We start from the raw sequence: 19,657 nt of genomic DNA, 5'->3' as shown, positions 1-19,657 counted from the left end.
ACAACATGAGGGAGAGTAATTAATGACAGAATTTACATTTTTGGGTGAATTAACCCTTTAAGTGTCTCCAAATAAGCAAGCCAGGGGCAACAGTGGCAAGAAACCCAAACTTCATTGATGACAAAAAAAAAAAAAAAAAAAAAAAACTCAAATGAACGAACATTAGTGTGATTTTGATTCAGGCTGCATCACAAGTCATCACAAGTGATCAGCCATAACATGAATAATAATTCTCTTCATCAGCCAGAATTTTTATAACAGTTAAAAACACTGTTAGTGCACCACTAATATTTAATGCTCAATATTCAATTGCCTTTGAAAGAGGTTAAAAATGTAAAACATCTTAAAGTCCCCCTGTGGTGAAAATCAAGGTTTAAATGTTGTTTATATGTCTATGTGGTGTTTTTAATATGCTTTAAGACAAACCATGTGTAAATTCATAAGTCGACTCCATTGCTGAGTATTTCCTCCTTAAAACTGCAGTGAACCAAAGACAGTCTCAAAAACACGCTTTGAAATCGCTGGTGTTTCTGACATCACAATCTACCTTGTAACCAATCAGATCAACGTGTGATCGTCAACTAGGGGTGTGCCGGTTTCAGAATTGGTGATGACGGTTATGACGTTAGTCAAATGTGACTGTTCGTAACATAACCGTCGTCGGGGAGGGGAGGGGGGGGGTATGGGGGGGGATTTATGCGACGTTCGTCTGTTATAGGACAACTTAGTTTGAATAAAATTAATATAATTTGTGTAGTGTTCAATGTTGTTATCAATAGAGATACGCGGAAGGGGTATTAGATAATCCGCAACCGCATCACAAAACTCATCATCTGCACCAACATTTTTGACCAGATTTCAAAGCCGCACCCGCCCGCCATCCGCTGATTGTTTTGCCGTCTATGGACGATGCAATGCTCTGCCGAAAGCGAGCCGCAAGAAAGCCCTTGTCTGTTCTAGAAAGGATGCAGCAAAGATATTTCATGCTAATGTATGAGGCATAGGCCTACGCTGAGTTTCATTCATTTACGATGAGATGCGCTCTAGTTCAACTTCACAATGCAACGCAAGTGAACGCGGCACATCGGAGCCTTCATGTCACGGTTATTATATTGTCTCCTATATTTGCTTTTTATTTTTTAAATACATGCAATTGGTTGATGAAACATTTATTAAAATTAAGATACAATTTGTACAAAACGAAATTCGCTTTAAAGAAAGGTTTTCTTCAAAGCAAAACTTAATGAAGTGGTAAAAATCGTGTCTGACGATTTACAAAACAAAACTTCATTAAGTGGTAAAAACGTTTCGGTTACTCACGTAACCTCTGTTCTCTCTAGAAGAGGGAACGAGTATTGCGTAGTTGCTTACGCTACGGGAAAGCCTTTCTTTCTCGAGATACCGAAGCCAAAAATTATCCTTAATTTTTATAATCTTGTCAACGCAGTGCGGCAGCCTGCAGACCTAGGGCAAGCTAACTAGCGTGCCCATTGGCTGCCCTGCGGCAACTGCAGCAGCCTACCGCTGAGCCCTTGGCGTGACGTCACGACCAATGAGCGCGCTTGGCGCGCTTAATGCGTCACAGCCCGCGAAAAGGGGTGTGGCTTAGCGTATATAAACAGGGTTCGGAGGCTGCTTCTCTGGTTTCTGTCGCATGAAGCGAAATGAGCTCGTGGCGCGAGCACGGCGGGCTACGCAATACTCGTTCCCTCTTCTAGAGAGAACAGAGGTTACGTGAGTAACCGAAACGTTCTCTTACGAGAGGTTCTCTCGTATTGCGTAGTTGCTTACGCTACGGGAACGCCCTTGTCAACGCCGTGCGCGCCCAGCATCCACTGAATGAGTCCCAGGGAGAGCCCGGGGAACGTGATAGCGGAGAGCCGGGCAGCCCGAAGAGGGCTAGCGCCGTACATAAGCACACTCTAGGGGGTTAGGAGCGGCACGGCCGGTCCTAACTGACAATTCCCTGTATAGTGCAGCTCAACCAGTAGAGCTAAATCACACAACGTAGCCCGCGCACAGATAGTGGGCTGGCATACGCGAGACTTAGACTGATAAGACTTTCGCCTGCAAGGCGGGAACATCCAGGTTGTAAAACCTAACAAACGTGGAGGGGGAGGCCCAGCCTGCCGCTGCACAAATGTCATGAATGGGAATCCCGCTGGACCATGCCCACGACGAGGCCATGCCTCTAGTGGAATGAGCTCGAACGCCCAATGGGCACTGCAGGTCTTTAGACGCATAAGCAGCAGCAATAGCGTCCACTATCCATCTGGACAGGCTGTGTTTCGAGGCGGCGAGACCCTTGGTGCGCCCACCAAACGAAACAAAGAGCTGATCCGAGCGCCTGAAAGCGGCGGACCGTGAAATGTAGAGGAGATTACTATCGGCCTCGCTGCCGTGCGTCGGCAGGGCTGAGAGGGAAATGACCTGTGCTCTGAAGGGAGTGCCCAAAATCTTTGGAACGTACCCATGCCTCGGTCTGAGAATGACTTTGGAGTCATTAGGTCCGAACTCGAGGCACGCGGCGTTAACAGATAACGCGTGAAGGTCTCCCACTCGTTTGACTGACGACAGAGCTATCAGAAAAACGGTTTTGAGCGTGAGGTATTTCATATCCACAGATTCCAAGGGTTCGAAGGGATGCGCTCTCAGGGCCTCCAAGACCAGAGAGAGATCCCACATAGGAACCGAGGGGGGTCGCGGGGGGTTCATCCTCCTGGCTCCCCTAAGGAAGCGGATGACGAGCTCGTTCCTTCCTAATGCGCGGCCCTGCTCAGAAACCGAGAGCGCTGAAATGGCCGCAACATAGACTTTGAGCGTGGAGGGGGACCTGCCCGCGTCCAGTAGCTCTTGAAGGAAACACAGTACTCGCGATACCCCACATGTCTGTGGATCGAGCCCCTTAGCAGTGCACCATGTGTTAAACACTGACCATTTCGACATGTAGAGCCGCCTCGTAGAGGGGGCTCTAGATTGTATGATCGTGTTCATGACCCCGTCTGGCAGATTAGCGTGTAATCGTTGAGGCTCCACGCATGCAGAGACCAGCGCTCTGGATGGGGATGCCATATCGATCCGCGTGCTTGAGAGAGGAGGTCTCTCCTCACCGGTATCGGCCAGGGGGCTGAGTCTGCCAGCTGTATTAGATCCGGGAACCAAGCTTGGTTCTCCCAGCATGGGGCTATGAGGAGCACTGAGTGGCGCGCTTCCCTGATTCTCTCGATGACCTGAGGCAGCAGAGAGACCGGGGGAAAAGCGTACAACGGGCCGCTGGGCCAGATCTGGGCCAGCGCGTCCTCGTTCTTCGAGAAGAACTCTGGGCAGTGAGCGTTGTCTTTTGACGCAAAAAGGTCGACTTTCGCTTTGCCGAACCGTTGCCACAGTGACTGGACTGTTTGGGGGTGTAGAGACCACTCCCCAGGGGGAACGTTGTCCCTGGACAGTCTGTCGGGGCCCTCGTTCAGGTGGCCAGGCACATGCGCGGCTCTCAGCGAGCGCAGAGAGTGCTGAGCCCACACGAGGAGGCGTTCCGCCAGGGTGCAGAGCATCTTTGATCTGACACCGCCCTGGTGATTCACGTAGGCCACTACCGATGTATTGTCCGTGCGGACTAGAACATGGTGACCGTGGAGGAATGGGAGGAAGTGTTTGAGCGCTTTCTCGACCGCGAGCATCTCTAGACAGTTTATGTGTAGGAGATTCTCCTGGTCTGACCAGCGGCCATAGACCGGTCTGCCTTCGAAGAGCGCTCCCCAACCTAGGTTGGAAGCGTCTGTCGAGACAACTTTCCGGTGTGAAATCACTCCCATAGTCACTCCTGTGTGATACCATTCGGCTGCCAGCCAGGGCTGCAGGGCTGAAATGCATCCCTGATTCACTCTGACTCGCAAGCCGCCGGCCGCCCAGGCTCGGTGGGGCACGCGCATTTTCAGCCAGCGTTGGAGCGGGCGCATGCGCAGTAAACCCAGCTGGAGCACTGCTGCAGCTGAGGCCATATGCCCCAGGATACGCTGGAAAGTCCTCAGCGGAACCCGGCTGCCTATTTGGAGGGATGCGGCGAGGAGGCGGATGCGGCGCGCGCGCTGCTCCGACAGTCTGGCCGTCATAGCCACCGAGTCCAGTTCTATTCCAAGAAAGGAAATTGACTGACGGGGTGATAGCGAGCTCTTGGTCCAGTTGACCGAGAGACCCAGCTCCTCCAGATGGCTGAGAAGCGCTGTTCTGTGAGACACAAGTTCCGTCTCTGACTGCGCTAGAATAAGCCAATCGTCCAGATAATTCAGTATTCGCATTCCCTGTTTCCTCAGGGGAGCGAGGGCCGTGTCCATGCATTTCGTAAATGTACGGGGTGCCAAAGACAGGCCGAACGGCAGGACTGTGTACTGATATACTCGACCCTCGAAGGCGAATCTCAAGAATGGCCTGTGACGGGGAGTTATCTGGATCTGAAAGTATGCGTCTTTTAGATCGAGAGAGATAAACCAGTCTCCTGGGCGAATCTGCGCGAGGTTTTTCTGGTTGTGATCATTTTGACTGGCCGTCTCATGAGGGCTTTGTTCAGATGTCTCAGATCTAAAATAGGTCTGAACGCTCCGTCCTTCTTGGGCACGAGGAAGAAGCGGCTGTAAAAGCCCGACTCGCTCAAAGAAGGATGAACCTGTTCTATAGCCCCTTTGCGCAGCAGCTTCGCTATTTCTGCTTGAAGCAAGTGCGCAGCTTCTGAACTCACTCTCGTCTCCGTCTGTGCTGTATAGCGCGGAGGGCGACGAGCGAATTGAAGCGAATAGCCGTGTTTTATAGTTTTCAGCACCCATTCTGACGCGCCCTGAATCGCTTCCCATGCTTCCGCATGCATAGCTAGGGGTCGAATGGTCTCTGGGCTCAGATCGCCGCGCTGCGCGGGATGGGGAGCCTGTATCAGAGAGAAAGGCGCGGCGCGCGCGCCGCTGGTGCTCGAACACGGGGGCTGGTAAACAGTATTGGCCGACTGTACAGCGTTCAGTAGCTCGGTCCCATCGGATGGAGCATGATTTGCTGTCAAACATCCCAGGCGCGAGAGAGGCGTGGGGATTATAATGTCTACAAGTGAGTGCGCGTGCTCGTGAGCGGGCGCAGGGTTTACACTTATGACACGGCCAGTGTTTGGGAGCTTTAGAGGGTCCGTGACCCAAGGTAACTGGCTGGCAGAGCGAGCAGCGGGTAGGTGTGAGCACAAGGTTGTGGGCACATTTCCTACATTTAATACTCGAGCGGCTTGCGACCGCTTCATGAGAGAGCGCTCTGTACGCGTTACCATGGGGACCCTGTTTGTGTGAAGCAGTGAGCACATGGGAGTGGGCACATTTTCTACACTTATAACACCCTCGGCTTGAGCCGCTGTTGCCCGGGGTAACAGAGTGGCAGAGCGAGTTACAGGTAGATGTGAGCACAGAGTTGTGGGCACATTTACTACACTTATTACTCGAGCGGCGTGTGACCGCTTTATGAGAGAGCGCTCTGAACGCGTTACCATGGGGACCGTGTTTGTGTGAAGCAGTGAGCACGTGGGAGTGGGCACATTTTCTACACTTACAACACCTTCGGCCGGAGCCGGAAAGCCCGAATTTACACTCTTTCCGAGATTTATTTGGGCCGCCGTAAAAACGGCGTTCGTGTGCAGGCGAGCGAGTGGTATTACTGGCTCGTTGGCTGCGGTGTAAGCTGCTGCAGTAGCCTGCACTGAGGGGACTGACAGAGCTGGGCGTTTTGATGGCGGTCCGGCCGCAGCGGGACTCAGCCATCTCTTCCTCCCTGCGGGTGCTAGGAGGACTTCGCGGGCTCAGACTTCAGCGTTATCTTGGGACGCGGACCCCGGGGGGGCGGCGGTCTGTGACGGCTGGTCGAGCGCGACCTAGGGCGGCCGCCCTGGCGTCGCTGCGAAGTGGTTGGTGGCCGAGACGAGCGCTGTGTGGAGCTGCGCGCAGGAGGCTGAGCTTGAGAGCGGCCTGCGGCTGGGCTCGAGCGGCGAGGCAGGAAGAGATTCATAGCCTGCGACGCCTTCTGCACTTCAGAGAAGCGGTCCACAATCCCGCTGACCGCAGGGCCGAAGAGGCCGGTGGGCGAGAGCGGGGCGTTGAGGAAAACAGCGCGTTCTGACTCACTCATATCCGCCAGCGTCAACCATAAGTGTCTGTCGATGACGGTGAGCGCGGCCATAGATCTGCCGATGGCTTGTGCAGCGGTCTTGGTAGCACGGAGCGAAAGGTCCGTCGCGCTGCGCAGATCTGTTAAGGCTGTATGATCCGAGCCCTTCTCGTCCAATTCGCGGAGGAGGTCGGCTTGCAGGATCTGAAGAACAGCCATCGAGTGCAGGGCAGAAGCAGCTTGGCCGGAGGCGGCGAATGCGCGGCCGGCGAGAGCTGATGTGGTCCTGCAGGCTTTAGACGGCAGGGCAGACTTTGAGCGCCATCTAGCAGACGGCGGGCAAAGGTGCGTTGCCACCGCTTCCTCAACGGAAGGGATGCCGGTATAGCCTTTCTCGGCGGCCCCGTCCACCTGGGAGAGAGCCGAGGAGACAGACGAGCGGAGTCTAGCGGAGAAGGGCGCGTTCCACGACTTCGATAGCTCCTGGTGGAGCTCAGGCAGGAAGGGTGCTGACCTAGAGGCTGGCGCTTGGCGGCGGCTAGGCAGAAAACACCCGTCGAGTCGGTTAGGCGCGGGCTCCTTGGGTGGGGACCAGTCCAATCCCAGTCGGTCGACCGCTTTGGTGAGGAGGCGGATAAGCTCCGCGTCGACACTGGAGCGGGACCTGCCAGACTCAGGAGTCGGAGCGGTGAGAGCCCGACCACTCCTCGCTGTCCGAAGCAAGCAGAGAGCAGCTGTCAGCGGCGTCATCTGCTTCATCCCCTGAGGCGACGGCAGTGCGGGCAGTAGCCGGCCGCTGCGCGTCGGTGAAGGGCGGGGGAGAAGGAGAAAGCGAGGCTCGCGGGAGGGGCTCCGGCGAGCGCTCAGCTATAACCACCGGCTCGGGAGGCCTTTGAGAGCGGCGTTTCTTCTTACGCGGCCCTGAAGAGGCAGCCGGGGAAGGTGGAGGATCGTCAAACATGGCGAGTCGAGCCCGCAGGGTCGACATCGGCAAGTCCTCACACTGTTCGCAGCCGCCCGAGGAGAGGGCGCGGGCTGCGTGGTCGAAGCCCAGGCAGAGAGCGCAAATCACGTGGCGGTCTCCATCGCTGAGCGGGGCTCTGCACGAGCCACAGGATGAGCGAGGCATTTGCAACAACGCCTCGCGCTCTTTTAGATGCAAAAGTGTGTTGCGGGGCGAACACACAAACACATGCAACACAGAGCAGTAAAGGATATGATCGCCGGATAGCGAAGCAGGCAGGGAAGGCTGAAGGCGGCGAAGGCGGCCGGCGTCCTCAGGCTGAGATCCTCGGCGTGCTGGTCGCTTGTTTCGACGGCGGCTTCCTCAGAGAGCAGCGATGCGAAGAGCTTCGCTGAAAAGACAGAAATCAGAGAAGCAGCCTCCGAGCCCTGTTTATATACGCTAAGCCACACCCCTTTTCGCGGGCTGTGACGCATTAAGCGCGCCAAGCGCGCTCATTGGTCGTGACGTCACGCCAAGGGCTCAGCGGTAGGCTGCTGCAGTTGCCGCAGGGCAGCCAATGGGCACGCTAGTTAGCTTGCCCTAGGTCTGCAGGCTGCCGCACTGCGTTGACAAGATTATAAAAATTAAGGATAATTTTTGGCTTCAGTATCTCGAGAAAGAAAGGCTTTCCCGTAGCGTAAGCAACTACGCAATACGAGAGAACCTCTCGTAAGAGAACCATGTCTCCCGATTGAAAATGTTCATTGCTAATGTTTATTATTGCAAATGTTTTTCATTTGTTTAATAAATCTCATAATGATGGCACATTACTAGGCCTATATTGTAGCTTTTATTTCTATCTCAGATGATTGGCGGTCAGTCAAGGGGTAGCTACTTGGCAAAGAATCAAATACAGTTGGAAACGGCATAGACCATTAATAACACCGACTGTAAACAATTGTTTTTAATTAGTATTTAAATATTCTCTATGATAAAAAATATTTGTAAAAAATATTTTAATAATACGGTTTTGGCGGTTATAGAGTTTTAATGACGTGTTCAACTATAACCGTCGGTCTCACGGTTATATACTAACTGTCACACCCCTATCGTCAACGAGTGGATCTCTGAGCTGAGTGAGTGAGTGGAGGCGGGGCTCATTTGCATATTCATAGAACCGTGTATACTAAATGAGGCAAGGGTGTCGAGTTACATTCAATATATTTTAAGACAGGAAGAAAAACTTTTAAATATGTAATTTTGGTGATCAAAGATGAGTTTTAAGGGATATAATTATTGTTATTAAAACTACAGAGGGACTTTCAAGTAAAATATTATTACAATAATAACCAGGATGGTCAGAGAGGAGATGAGTTTAGAAAGTGTCAAACTGTCGATGACAAATGTTTAGATATTGGTGTATAAGACTGATTCATGTGAACAAAATACAGTGATAAAACATTAAAGAACTAGAGAAACATGAAAGACATACAGAAGCTACAGATAACCTTAAAAAGACCCCTATACAAAGGTTCCTGTAGCTGGTGTGTTTACGTACTGTGATGTGGTTAAGGATGGGAAGGGAGCTGATGGTTAATCACTTATTTGAGCTCATTTCTCTCTCTGGTATTGTTCCTGTTCAGTGGACTTAGAGGGCTGGGCTCAATACTGCCATTACAGCACCATGACATCACCAGCCCGACCAAAGCCAACCACACACACACACACACACACACACACACACACACACACACACACACACACACACACACACACACACTCACACTAACACACTCACACACACATTCTTGCACATCTATCTTTATGAGGACATTCATTGACACAATGCAATCTTTAGCCGCTTACCCTAACATTACCCATCACAACTAAGTGCCTGACCCGACCCCTGACTCTAAACCGACCCTTAACCTCATTATAACCTTATCCCTAAAACCAAGTCTTGACCATCAAACAGGCTTTTAAAGGCTCTCAGAAAGTGAGGACCAGCAAAAATGTCCTCACTATACTCTGATAACAGAGCCTGTTAAAAATCAATAATTTTGACCCATACAATGTATTGTTGGCTATACGCTGATTTCACGCAGCCGTTATTTTGAAATCGAAAGCGAGGCTCCGGTGGGAAGAAAACCGGAAGTGTCGCCTTTAATCACAGGAGAGTCGTGAATGCGATGGCGTATTGTTGTGTTTAATGATGTTGTGTCAATTCTAAAACTGTACATACATTTCTTTCATACTTTAGACTATATATAGTGAAATTCATTTATAAATAAAATATTTTTTTTATATAATTCAGAAAGTAAAAAAAGAAGCAGGAATGAACTATATACATATCCTATATTGGATATTAACATCCAAAAGTGTAAATCGCGGCAGCAGCTTCAGGTTGGTAGTCCAAACGCATTGTTGTTTATCTTTACTTCCGGGGTTTTTCCCACCGGAGCCTCGCTTTCGTTTTCAAAATGGCGGCTGCGTGAAATCAGCGTATTGCCACAAATATACTAGGGCTGTCACTTTTTGGAAAAAAACCTGTTCGATTTTTGAGACATAAGTGTTCATTGAATCGATTGTAAAATCGATTTTCCATGTCTAAAGACGTTTCCATTTTAAACACCAAATATGGGGAAGTCCACGGACAACTAACAGGCATTAGGACGAACGTAAAGAGGGCGCTTGAGACGCGCACAAGTCAGCAAATTTTCCTGATGATTTATTGGCGTGAAGTTTTGTGCACAATGACAAACAGGAGTGCAACATTCTCGAAAAATAGCAGAGTGGACTGCCATAACATCAATGAAAACATGGCTGTGTTTACGATTAGAAATGTCAAACAAATTACGATTACTACATAGGCGATTATAGACCGTAGCCCGAATCTGTATCTGTATGCCTGAGACTGTCTGCATACCAGCAGAATTCACAGTTTAGTTGTAAAAAGAGACACATTATGCAGAAGTATAATTTGCTGTTATGTGTGTTTGTCAGAGCCTGCAGTCGCTGTGTGACGCGCGTTCGCTGCGGGCGTATCGTGACAATCTGGACGCACTCCGAGAAAAGACCGTTAAAATTGATTCCCTATTTTTCCCGTTTTCGAAACTTGCGTTGGTTGGTACGATCGATTGTACAACCGATTTTCGAACATAAAGTGACAGCCCTAAAATATACCTGGCGACATGTGACTAGTTTTGTGATCCAGGGTCATAAATGAGCAGTGCTGGTGTGACTTTATAACCATGTGTTGATTTCTGTGAATAATATGGGCTCCTTATGTCTTTAGAAAAATTACAAAGTACATCTTTCCAGAGAGAGCGGCCAGTTGATAATGGCCTGCATGCGCCTCATGATCGGTTGCACGATGTTTTACGGTCTACGTCTGACTCCTGGTCAAGCTCATTAAATCTGACAGATCAATGAAGTGTTGATCATCTTCACACTGATGTCGATTCTCACATAAACACTGTTTTAAGTCGCATTGTGTATTTAGAATGAAAATTATTGTGTTAAACAAGCTTTAAATTGCTAATACGTTCACAGAAACAGAGAGAGCTCTCATTCTGAAAAAAACAAACAAATCATAATGAAGATATTATAATGAGTTTACTTGATTGTTAATGTATTTGGTGACACTATTTTACACTGTTCTTGTTACATGTACTAACACTTGATCCATTAATACTAACACTTTCTCTTCTATTCAATATCTATTTATAAAAATAAATAAAAAGTACAGATTAGATTAGTTAGATTAAACTGGGAAGGGTCATATCACTTGCATATTGTTGTCCTATTGTTAGTTTCACTGCTTCTATTGTTAGTCATTTGTAAGTCGCTTTGGATAAAAGCATTTACTAAATGAATAAATTTAAATGTAAATATGTTACATTTACTTACGTAGTAAAATATTCATAATTACATGCAACTAACACTAAACCAACCCCTATTCCTAACCTTAGTAAGTACATGTAGTTAAATAATAATATTCAGTACTTACAGTAATTACACTGCAACAAGGCGCCTTAAAATAAAGTGTAATCATTCTGACATTATGCAGTTCATGGCTATTAAATTTGTTTAAAAATCCAGATTTGTGATGACTAATTTGTTGATTTCAGAGGCATCGATATTAGGATTGTCATCGACATTGGTGGAACTGTTCTTGATAACACTTGGTATAAAGATGCCATTAAATACATATAATCTAAATGACATCTTGTGTGTGTTCTACATTGGTTTGGGGATTCAATATGTCTAAATACACAAAGCATTCACATGAGCCACTCCCAGAGTGCTTTGAGGTGGTTTGGGTTTAGACTCTGACCTGAAGCTCATGTGATTTCCGCACTGTTTCTTGTTTGATGGTACTCGTCATACTCTCTTTCATCTCTTCCAGTATGGCGTACAGCGTGTCGAATTCCTCCTCTAAATCCGACACCACCTGTGTGGAGTTGACCTGAAACCAGACAACATTTCAAAACGAAGAGAGAAACATCAGTTTAAACCAGAGAACAAATGACTGACTGGATACACAGTTTACTGTGGCTAACTTTTCAACTGTATAAGCATTATTACAGTAATTAAAACAGTTATTAGATATGTATTGCCATCGTTTAAGCCCTACTCACACCACCAGGGACTGCAGAGACAAAGTGACCTGAAATATTTATTTTTTAAACCTGGCAACTTCCAGCGACTTAGTGACAGGATGCAGTCTCTAACATTTAACTTTAAAGGTATAGCGGAGGATTTTCTTTTTCCGGGTGGGTAGTGTAAACTATTGGTCCACCTAAGTGTCAATCATTCTGGTGATATGTAACGTAAGGCCGTCGTACGTGCTCGTCCCTTAGTTTTCGCTTTCTGCGCATGCGCACTTTCAGGTGTTTATGTGTGGTGGTGAGCTAGAGTTACGGTTTAAGCCATTCATTGAAGCTCGCCGTTTCACCGGGTCCTTTGAAAATGTCTGAGGGTCGCAAGAGAAAAAGTTTGTACGAACTGTATGAGAAGAAGAGAAAGGCCTCAGAAGAGAGAAACAAGATCAGAGTGTTTTTGGGAGATTGTTTCACACGATTGTTTCACACGAACACAGGTTGGGCTTCCCACTAATGCCTCAGTCGCGAAGTTTCTACTCGACAGGTAAAGTTTGGCATGCTATTTGGTGAAAAAGTGCAAATCTTCTTTTGGAAAGTAATCTTGTATGAGTAATGCCGACAGCAACTTGTAAACAGAGCGTGCACGAGGAGAACCTCGCCACTCGCGCATGTGCATTTTTTCAAAAAGTGGAGAGGGCGGTTCTTATCTAAAATTCGGAAAGATCCTCCGCTATACCTTTAAGCAATATCAATATAAGCAATAAATCATGTTTAAGTAAATAATTATTTTGACATAAAATTCATAATTATAACACGAAAAGTAAAGATATCAGATCAGTCAAAATTATGACAAAAAACACGATTATGACGAATTGAAATTATGATACGTCCTAATTATGATAAAAATGTTAGATTATGAGATAAAAAGTAGAAATTATCAGATAAGCAATCAAAAAATTATGACAAAAAACATTGACAAGTTGAATTTATGAGATAAAATAAAAAATGATGAGACAAAATGTAGAAATTATCAGATAAGTCAAAGTTTATATATATATATATGACATCAGTTACATTTATGAGATAAATTCATAATTATGACATAAAAAAGTATATTATGAGTCACAAGAAAAGTAAAAAAAAATGACGAAGTTGAAATTATGAGACTTTTTAGGCCATAATTATTACTTAATATCTCATAATTCCAACTTTTTATGTCATAATTATGATTTACCAAAGTATTATGTTTTCTTGTGGTGGAAATTGGCTTCCATTACTATGTGACCCTAAGCAGAGCTGATTTTTTTAACATTATAAAAATGATGTGTGAAAATACATGTCTGAGATCTTATGTTGCATATACAACAATTAATTGTGTGTGTTTAGACACAAATAGCCTCTGTGTACACCCAGATTCAGCCCTCCAGAATGTTCATATTTTTATTGACATAAACCTTATTTTGTAATGACATTCATACCCGTTATTAGGCAAACATAACTAGGAATATCTCCGAGCACCCACCAGTACATGTGGTGTAAATGGGATTTACAGTAATGGTGTTTACAGTGCTGGGTTGCTAAGTTTGACTTTGTACAGTAAATTCTTTATGCTCTTCGAAGACTCACCTGAACTCGACCCAAAGTGTGATTCAGGACTTCAATGAAATGATTGAGCTCCTCATTTTTGTTTGCTAATGTGGTAATAATCCTCTGTAAGGCATCCTGCAAAAGAAAAAAAACATTTAGAATTTGTGTGTGTGTTTGTTTTATTGCATTTATTTGTGCTATTGCTTGCTTTATTTTCTCTTATTTTATTGCTGACGGTTTACTTGCTTTCAATAATTCCTTGAGAACTTTTTAGTTTCATTATTCATGTGACACTAAAATTGGCACTGGGAATTGAGAGATTTCACTGGTATCTAAAAATTTGGTATCATAATATCTATGGTTATGAATATCATTATTGTGAAGTAAAAAGGCTTTGGTCATATCAGCCACCCCTATGACTACATCGACAGCCATATCGTTCATGCACTGATGATGTATTTGTCAAGGTGTCAATATTTCCATCTTTGTTTGTGGCATTTTGGAATAATTTTTATATGGGATATGACCCACTCAAAGGGTTCATTGGTATATTTTCAATCTCTTTCACATTCTCTATGAGGCAAAAGCACACCACTTTTGTGTTAAACATTTAAACAATCTATGTAAACTTGCAGAGAAGACCAGAAGGCTTCAGCAGGACGATTTATTAAAAAATTGATATTTAACATGACATTTATCAAGTCTAAAGCCCAAAGTATCCTTCACTTGTTCACATTTATTTGATGACACATCAATCTTCAGTTAATCGCATCCCATATCATCACTCATCACATTTTCCTTACATATTGTGTGGTCCTTTAGTCAGTAAATCTATTTTAAAATCAAGCACCATTTACATGCGGCTTTGGTTCCTATATGAAGCACAAAACATTTGCCCTCATTTAATATACAGCCATATCTGTCCTCTGAGGCTTGTTAGGTGTCCTATATAGCAACTCATGCAGAAACCTCTCTGATGCTCTGCTTGAGGAATAAAATTGGTCTTCATTTGTTTTGCAATTCAGAAAAATCACATTTTTTAAAAAAAAATGAAGTGTTATGATGGCATATTTGCAAGCAACTAACGTTTTGCCACACCTGGGAATGGCCGGTGAGGTGACTTAAGAAAACGTACCGGCCATAAATACTTTTTACCGGCAATGAAACTGTTTTTGCAAATACAGGCAGTAATGACAACTAAATTTTAGATGCCAGTGAAAATTCACAATTTTCAGGTAGATAAATTTAATAAAGTAATCAAATGTAAAATAACAACATAGTCTTCACTATGTAAATTAAAAATGGAGTATTCCTTATTAAACTTACAAAACTTATTCAGTCAAGAGCAGTGAGTGATTTTTCTTTGTCTTTTGTTGTTTGATTAACATTAAGGACACAGGAATATTAGAATTTATCACTTTATATCACTTTAAGAGTGAATGCATGGATCCAATATAATGATACACATGTGTTTTCTCTCTCAACTGTTTACATAACTGACTGTTTACAAGGTCACTCGCCAATATGGGCATTTTCAAGTGCAAGAAGACGTGAAAGGGTTTGAACATCGTTCATCGTTCATGATTGTTTACGTTCATGTTCTCACAACATTGCATTGCTAGAATTCCTAAAAATACGACAGGCCAGCTGGCGATTGACAAGGCCAACACCGATTTTTACTTATATTTGTCGCTTGGCGAGGGTTATATTTAGGCCCTGCTTGCAAGCTTGTATATTACATGTATAGGTCATTCAACACCGATCCATTTTATAGGTACCACTGGTTTAGGAAGATCAACTATCATAAAATGTGTTGTTATATAATCAGATAAAACCAATAATAAGAACCATTTAAGATTTAAGAGCAAGCTAAACACATGGTTAAGACTCCATGCTTCTGGTAAAACTGTATGGTTTTACAAGAAGTTGAATCAAAGCAGCAAATATATTGGGTTCTACTATATTTAACAGTAGGCTTTCACCAATATCTGCAGAAGAAAATCATTGACACGGCCTGGGCAGTGGTACATAAACATGCAGTATGTGACTCACTTAAGGAGAAACGCAGTGATGCCAACTCTGCAGCTTTCCATGACATGGCCACATGCAAAGCTAATCAAATTTCAGTGGAAGGACAATTCTCCGGTCAAAGGAGGAAAATAAAGCGAAAGGAGAAGTTTGTGAACCAGTCACTTTGTGGATCAGCAAGCGAGGTTAGTGGTTGTGATTCAGAGCATCTTGCCCTGCTGTTTGCGATTTACTGTTTAAGATTGTTTGCAAGTTTGTGTTTTGTGTCTGTTTCTTCCATAAATGCAAATACATTTCAAATAAAAATATATTTAAATTAACCTACTATATTATTGTCATTTAAATCATGACAGCTCTCTGAATAGCTTTAGCATGTTAATGTATATTTTAATGTACAATGTTAATATTTGGTCTTGGCAGATTAGATCTGCTATGAGTGCTGCTGCTGAAGAGCAAGTATGGAGATCTTGCTACTGCAAAAAAACACAGACAAATTGCTGTGTTAATAAGATATGCTGCTTCAGCATTAATAGGCATTCATATAATCCTATAGTAGATCTAGACAGGTGGAGCTGGGGGAGGTGGAGGTCCCAGAAGAACTCTGATGCCACGATATAACTAGCTTACAGCGAACAATGAACTAGACTGAACTGAACTATTTAAATGTTGAGCAAGTAAGCTCATTGGCTGCAGAATCAGCAGAGGCCAATCAGCTAAGCCACATAATGATAACATCCTAGAACCTCCCCTGCTAATCAGAGCTAAAAATAGTTACTCAACATCATTACTGGATTTAACATAGCTAGAAAACAATCTGAAGTATTTTCATTGACATAAGGTGATGCTTAAAGAAAAGGCAACTTTCTGATTCTGACATCTCTCTGAGCTATCACAAAATGTGCGGCGTTGCAGATCAATGCAGGGGAAAACACATGACTGCTCAATGTGGCAAACAGTGCGGGGCCAAGAGCCTTGGGAACGGACTGAGGCCGGTGGAACGAAGTTTAATGAGAGACAGTGAGTGATGACAGTGGGAGGCGAGAGAGGGCCAAGCCAAGGGCCCTTACCATGAACAAACTCAGGGTTACGGGATTAGTTTTGTGATACGTGATCCGTACGAACAAGGCACCACATCGAAATGCATGTGTTTAACCATCATAGAGTGAAAGTTTATCATTTGCATGGGTTTTAGGTCTTGTCAGACAAAAAAAAAACATTTGAGCACACGAAGACAAGAAAGAGAGCTCAATTTGGGCTCAGAGTTATGCAAACAGCATTATATAGCATTATATAGCAATATATAGCAAGTTGATGCTGTGTAAACCTCATGGAGGATGAGCTTCTGTTTCATGTCCCTGTTTGTTGTCTATTTTCTGTCAAGCAACAGCAAAATCATATAGAACACAATGCGGGTGAGTAAACGATGACAGATATAAAACATGAAACACAAAAAGATAAGCATGCACTGATGCTAATTAATTCCTCTCATCACAGAGATGATGATGAGCATCTCTCTCCTGAGATTACACCGCAAGCAGACACAAACACAAAGTCCACAATAGGGTGGAGACAGAATGACGTAGAGCAAACTATTCTGGTCAGTGTCAGACGGCCCCTTAAATCCTTCAAATCCAGGAGACAATGCTAGTTAAGGAAAAAGACTTCTGGGCCTAATCCAGAGACATACTGACTCTATATGCTAGAGTCAAATATACAGAATCTTTACCTTAACTGGGTTTTTCCCAGCTTGCATTTCCACTATAGCAATCAATTATGTCGTTTTCATTACCACGGCTAGATCTGCACATAACTGAACATATTCTAAATGCTTATCAGGGTTTAATTAATACATCAACAAATCATTTTTAGGGGGAAATCACTCACATACACAAAATAAATAAATCACAAAATCGTGAAAGATAAATTTTTCTTCCATATTGTAACGGATCATCGTAAAAGAACAAATGCAGGATGGGACATGTTTATGCATTGGCTGTTGATTGGATGTTGAGATGTGAAAGTGGCAAATGAACACGATTGCATGAGGATTAAGCAGGTGAAATGAAGTTCTGCATATGTTGTTTTCACCAGAAGAAAAATAAAAATAAAAAAGGAATCATGCACAAATTAACTGTTCAATATAAGTTATATAACACGCATTTAGAAAATAGAGTTAATTTCATGCTGACTTCATATCTCATTGCAGTTTAAAAACAATATATATTTTTTTAAATCCCACATCATTCACAGCACAATGAATAACCATACATCAAATAATTCTGAAGTTAGTCTATTTGTTTACCAAGGAGACAACACTGTCAATGAGGAACATGCTTGAGATGAAATATGAGACGATGAGACATGTGATGTGTGAAGAAAACCAAAGAAATATCTAAATCAATATTACATGAGGAGGCCGTTTAGAAGAAACAGCAGAACTGACATTGATCTCGATCTGTAGAGGACGTTTGCCATTCAGCAGATCTAAATATCCAGACACTTTCTGTCTGTTATATTCGGCTTACAGTGTCTTTCCTCAACTCTGAGCTTGGTCAACACAAAACTATTGACAGTCAACGGGAAACATGAGAGGGACGAGCTGACCTACTTCAGACATACAGTAGAAGTCAGACTGCTATCTGTCATTTGCTCTTTGACCACCACAGATCCACACCCTAACCTGCAGAGTAAGAAAGATACATAAACAATGTGGTCCACCTTTGTAACAGATTTGCATGCACACACGCGTATCACTGAGGGGTTTATGGAGGCCAGTAAACCTGATCTAACTTTCCAGGGCTGAAATCTGATCCCCTCGCTTTTCTTCTGACTGCTAGACTCCAGATTAGATGAATTTTAAGTCACAGCCAAGTGAATGTCAAAGCCCGCCTGTTGAAAAGTCCAACCGTTACATCATTCATACCCCGTGGAATCGCACTCCTTCACAAAACCCACAACGGCATGACCCACTTCGTCACAATACAGTCGGATTGTGTGCCGGTATATTCCCTGCCTCCCAGCCCTGATTCAGGAAACTTGCACAAATGTGTATTTCTAATGTTATCTATATCATATATTTAAATGATCTTCTCCAACTCAATTCAATAATCAAAGCATGACACATACAAAAGCTGCATAATAGTTACTGCATTATAATTAGTCATTCTTAAAAAATGCTAAAATTATTTCCAACCTATGCATACACTCAAGACCATGTGTTGGATTACAAGTAACGTGAATTACGTAATCAGATTACTTTTCTCAAGCCACTAAAGTAATGCATTACTTTTAAATTTACAACAAAATATCAGTTACTTTTTCAAATAAGTAACGCAAGTTACTTTGTTTTCCCATGTATTGACTGACAGCTCTCCTGTCCTCATGTTGAGAGAATCGTGAGTAAGTTCAGAGGCTTTGTGTGTGAACATGATGATTATTATAGTTCTAGACTAAATGTGAGCATGCATTTACTCATCTCACATGCACAAAAACAGATTCAGCTTCCTCAAAATGCATTTAAACAGTGAAATGCAAAGTCACAATATTATGCAAACCTGCAGAATTAGCCAAGTATGTTAACACAAATGTACCTTATGTATTTAATCCCACATTATTAACCAATGTCTTTGCTGCTGCTGACCTTCAAATACCAAATTCAATCATACAAATAAACTAAAATGACTTGTTACACTTGTCAAAACAAACAAACCCAGCCCAGGTAAGAAAAAAAAGTAATGCAAAAGTTACATAATGCATTACTTTCCATAAAAATAACGCAATTAGTTACTTTTTAGGGAGTAACGCAACAATGTAACACACTACTTTTAAAAGTAACAGTAACGCAACAATGTAACGCACTACTTTTAAAAGTAACATTCCCCAACACTGCTCAAAACAAAGATAAGGTAGCAATTCTCAGCAGCCAATATCGCACAGGGATGTTATCATTCATATAAAGTGTGGAAGAACAACACAGTGAGCAGAATCTGATCTGTAAATGTTAGTGTGCGCAGACTCTTCATTCCTGATGTCACTTCCCCTCTCTTTATCTACTTCGACTAAGTAAACTTGGGAGCGCAGGTGCATTGCAATTACAAACCTATGAGATACAATATTTACTAATCTTATGCAACCTGTTGCTCCAGTAATGCTGGTTAAATATCATTTTAAATCTACTCCCTCATTATATAATTTATATCGTTTATATAACATTACAGCATTTATATATAGCACAGAATATATTGGCATTATGCAACAAGGGATCAGTCAAATAGAAGGTAACACAAGACATTAAGGTAACATTTCTACAACAAAACACATGGGAGCCAGTTTCACCCTTTTACTAACATCAATCTTCCAGTTTTCT

At 43.8% G+C, this 19,657-nt stretch overlaps 1 protein-coding gene across 3 annotated transcripts in view; it reads right to left on the bottom strand.

Moving 5' to 3' along the window:
• fsd1l (fibronectin type III and SPRY domain containing 1-like) overlaps nucleotides 1–19,657 on the bottom strand; it is a 53,181-nt gene that overhangs the window by 33,132 nt on the left and 392 nt on the right. For all 3 annotated transcript variants that reach the window (XM_081365029.1, XM_081365030.1, XM_081365031.1), the window contains exons 2-3: nucleotides 13,303–13,398; nucleotides 11,409–11,540 (exon numbers count right to left, since the gene is read on the bottom strand). In XM_081365029.1, coding sequence (XP_081221155.1) covers nucleotides 11,409–11,540; nucleotides 13,303–13,398 — 228 coding nt within the window. The remainder of the gene's footprint in view (nucleotides 1–11,408; nucleotides 11,541–13,302; nucleotides 13,399–19,657) is intronic.

This window comes from Scardinius erythrophthalmus (genome assembly GCF_964197995.2).
Source record: "Scardinius erythrophthalmus genome assembly, chromosome: 5".
NCBI lineage: Eukaryota > Metazoa > Chordata > Actinopteri > Cypriniformes > Leuciscidae > Scardinius > Scardinius erythrophthalmus.
Note: the sequence above shows the minus strand (reverse complement) of the source record. Positions and strands in the feature narration are given on the sequence as shown.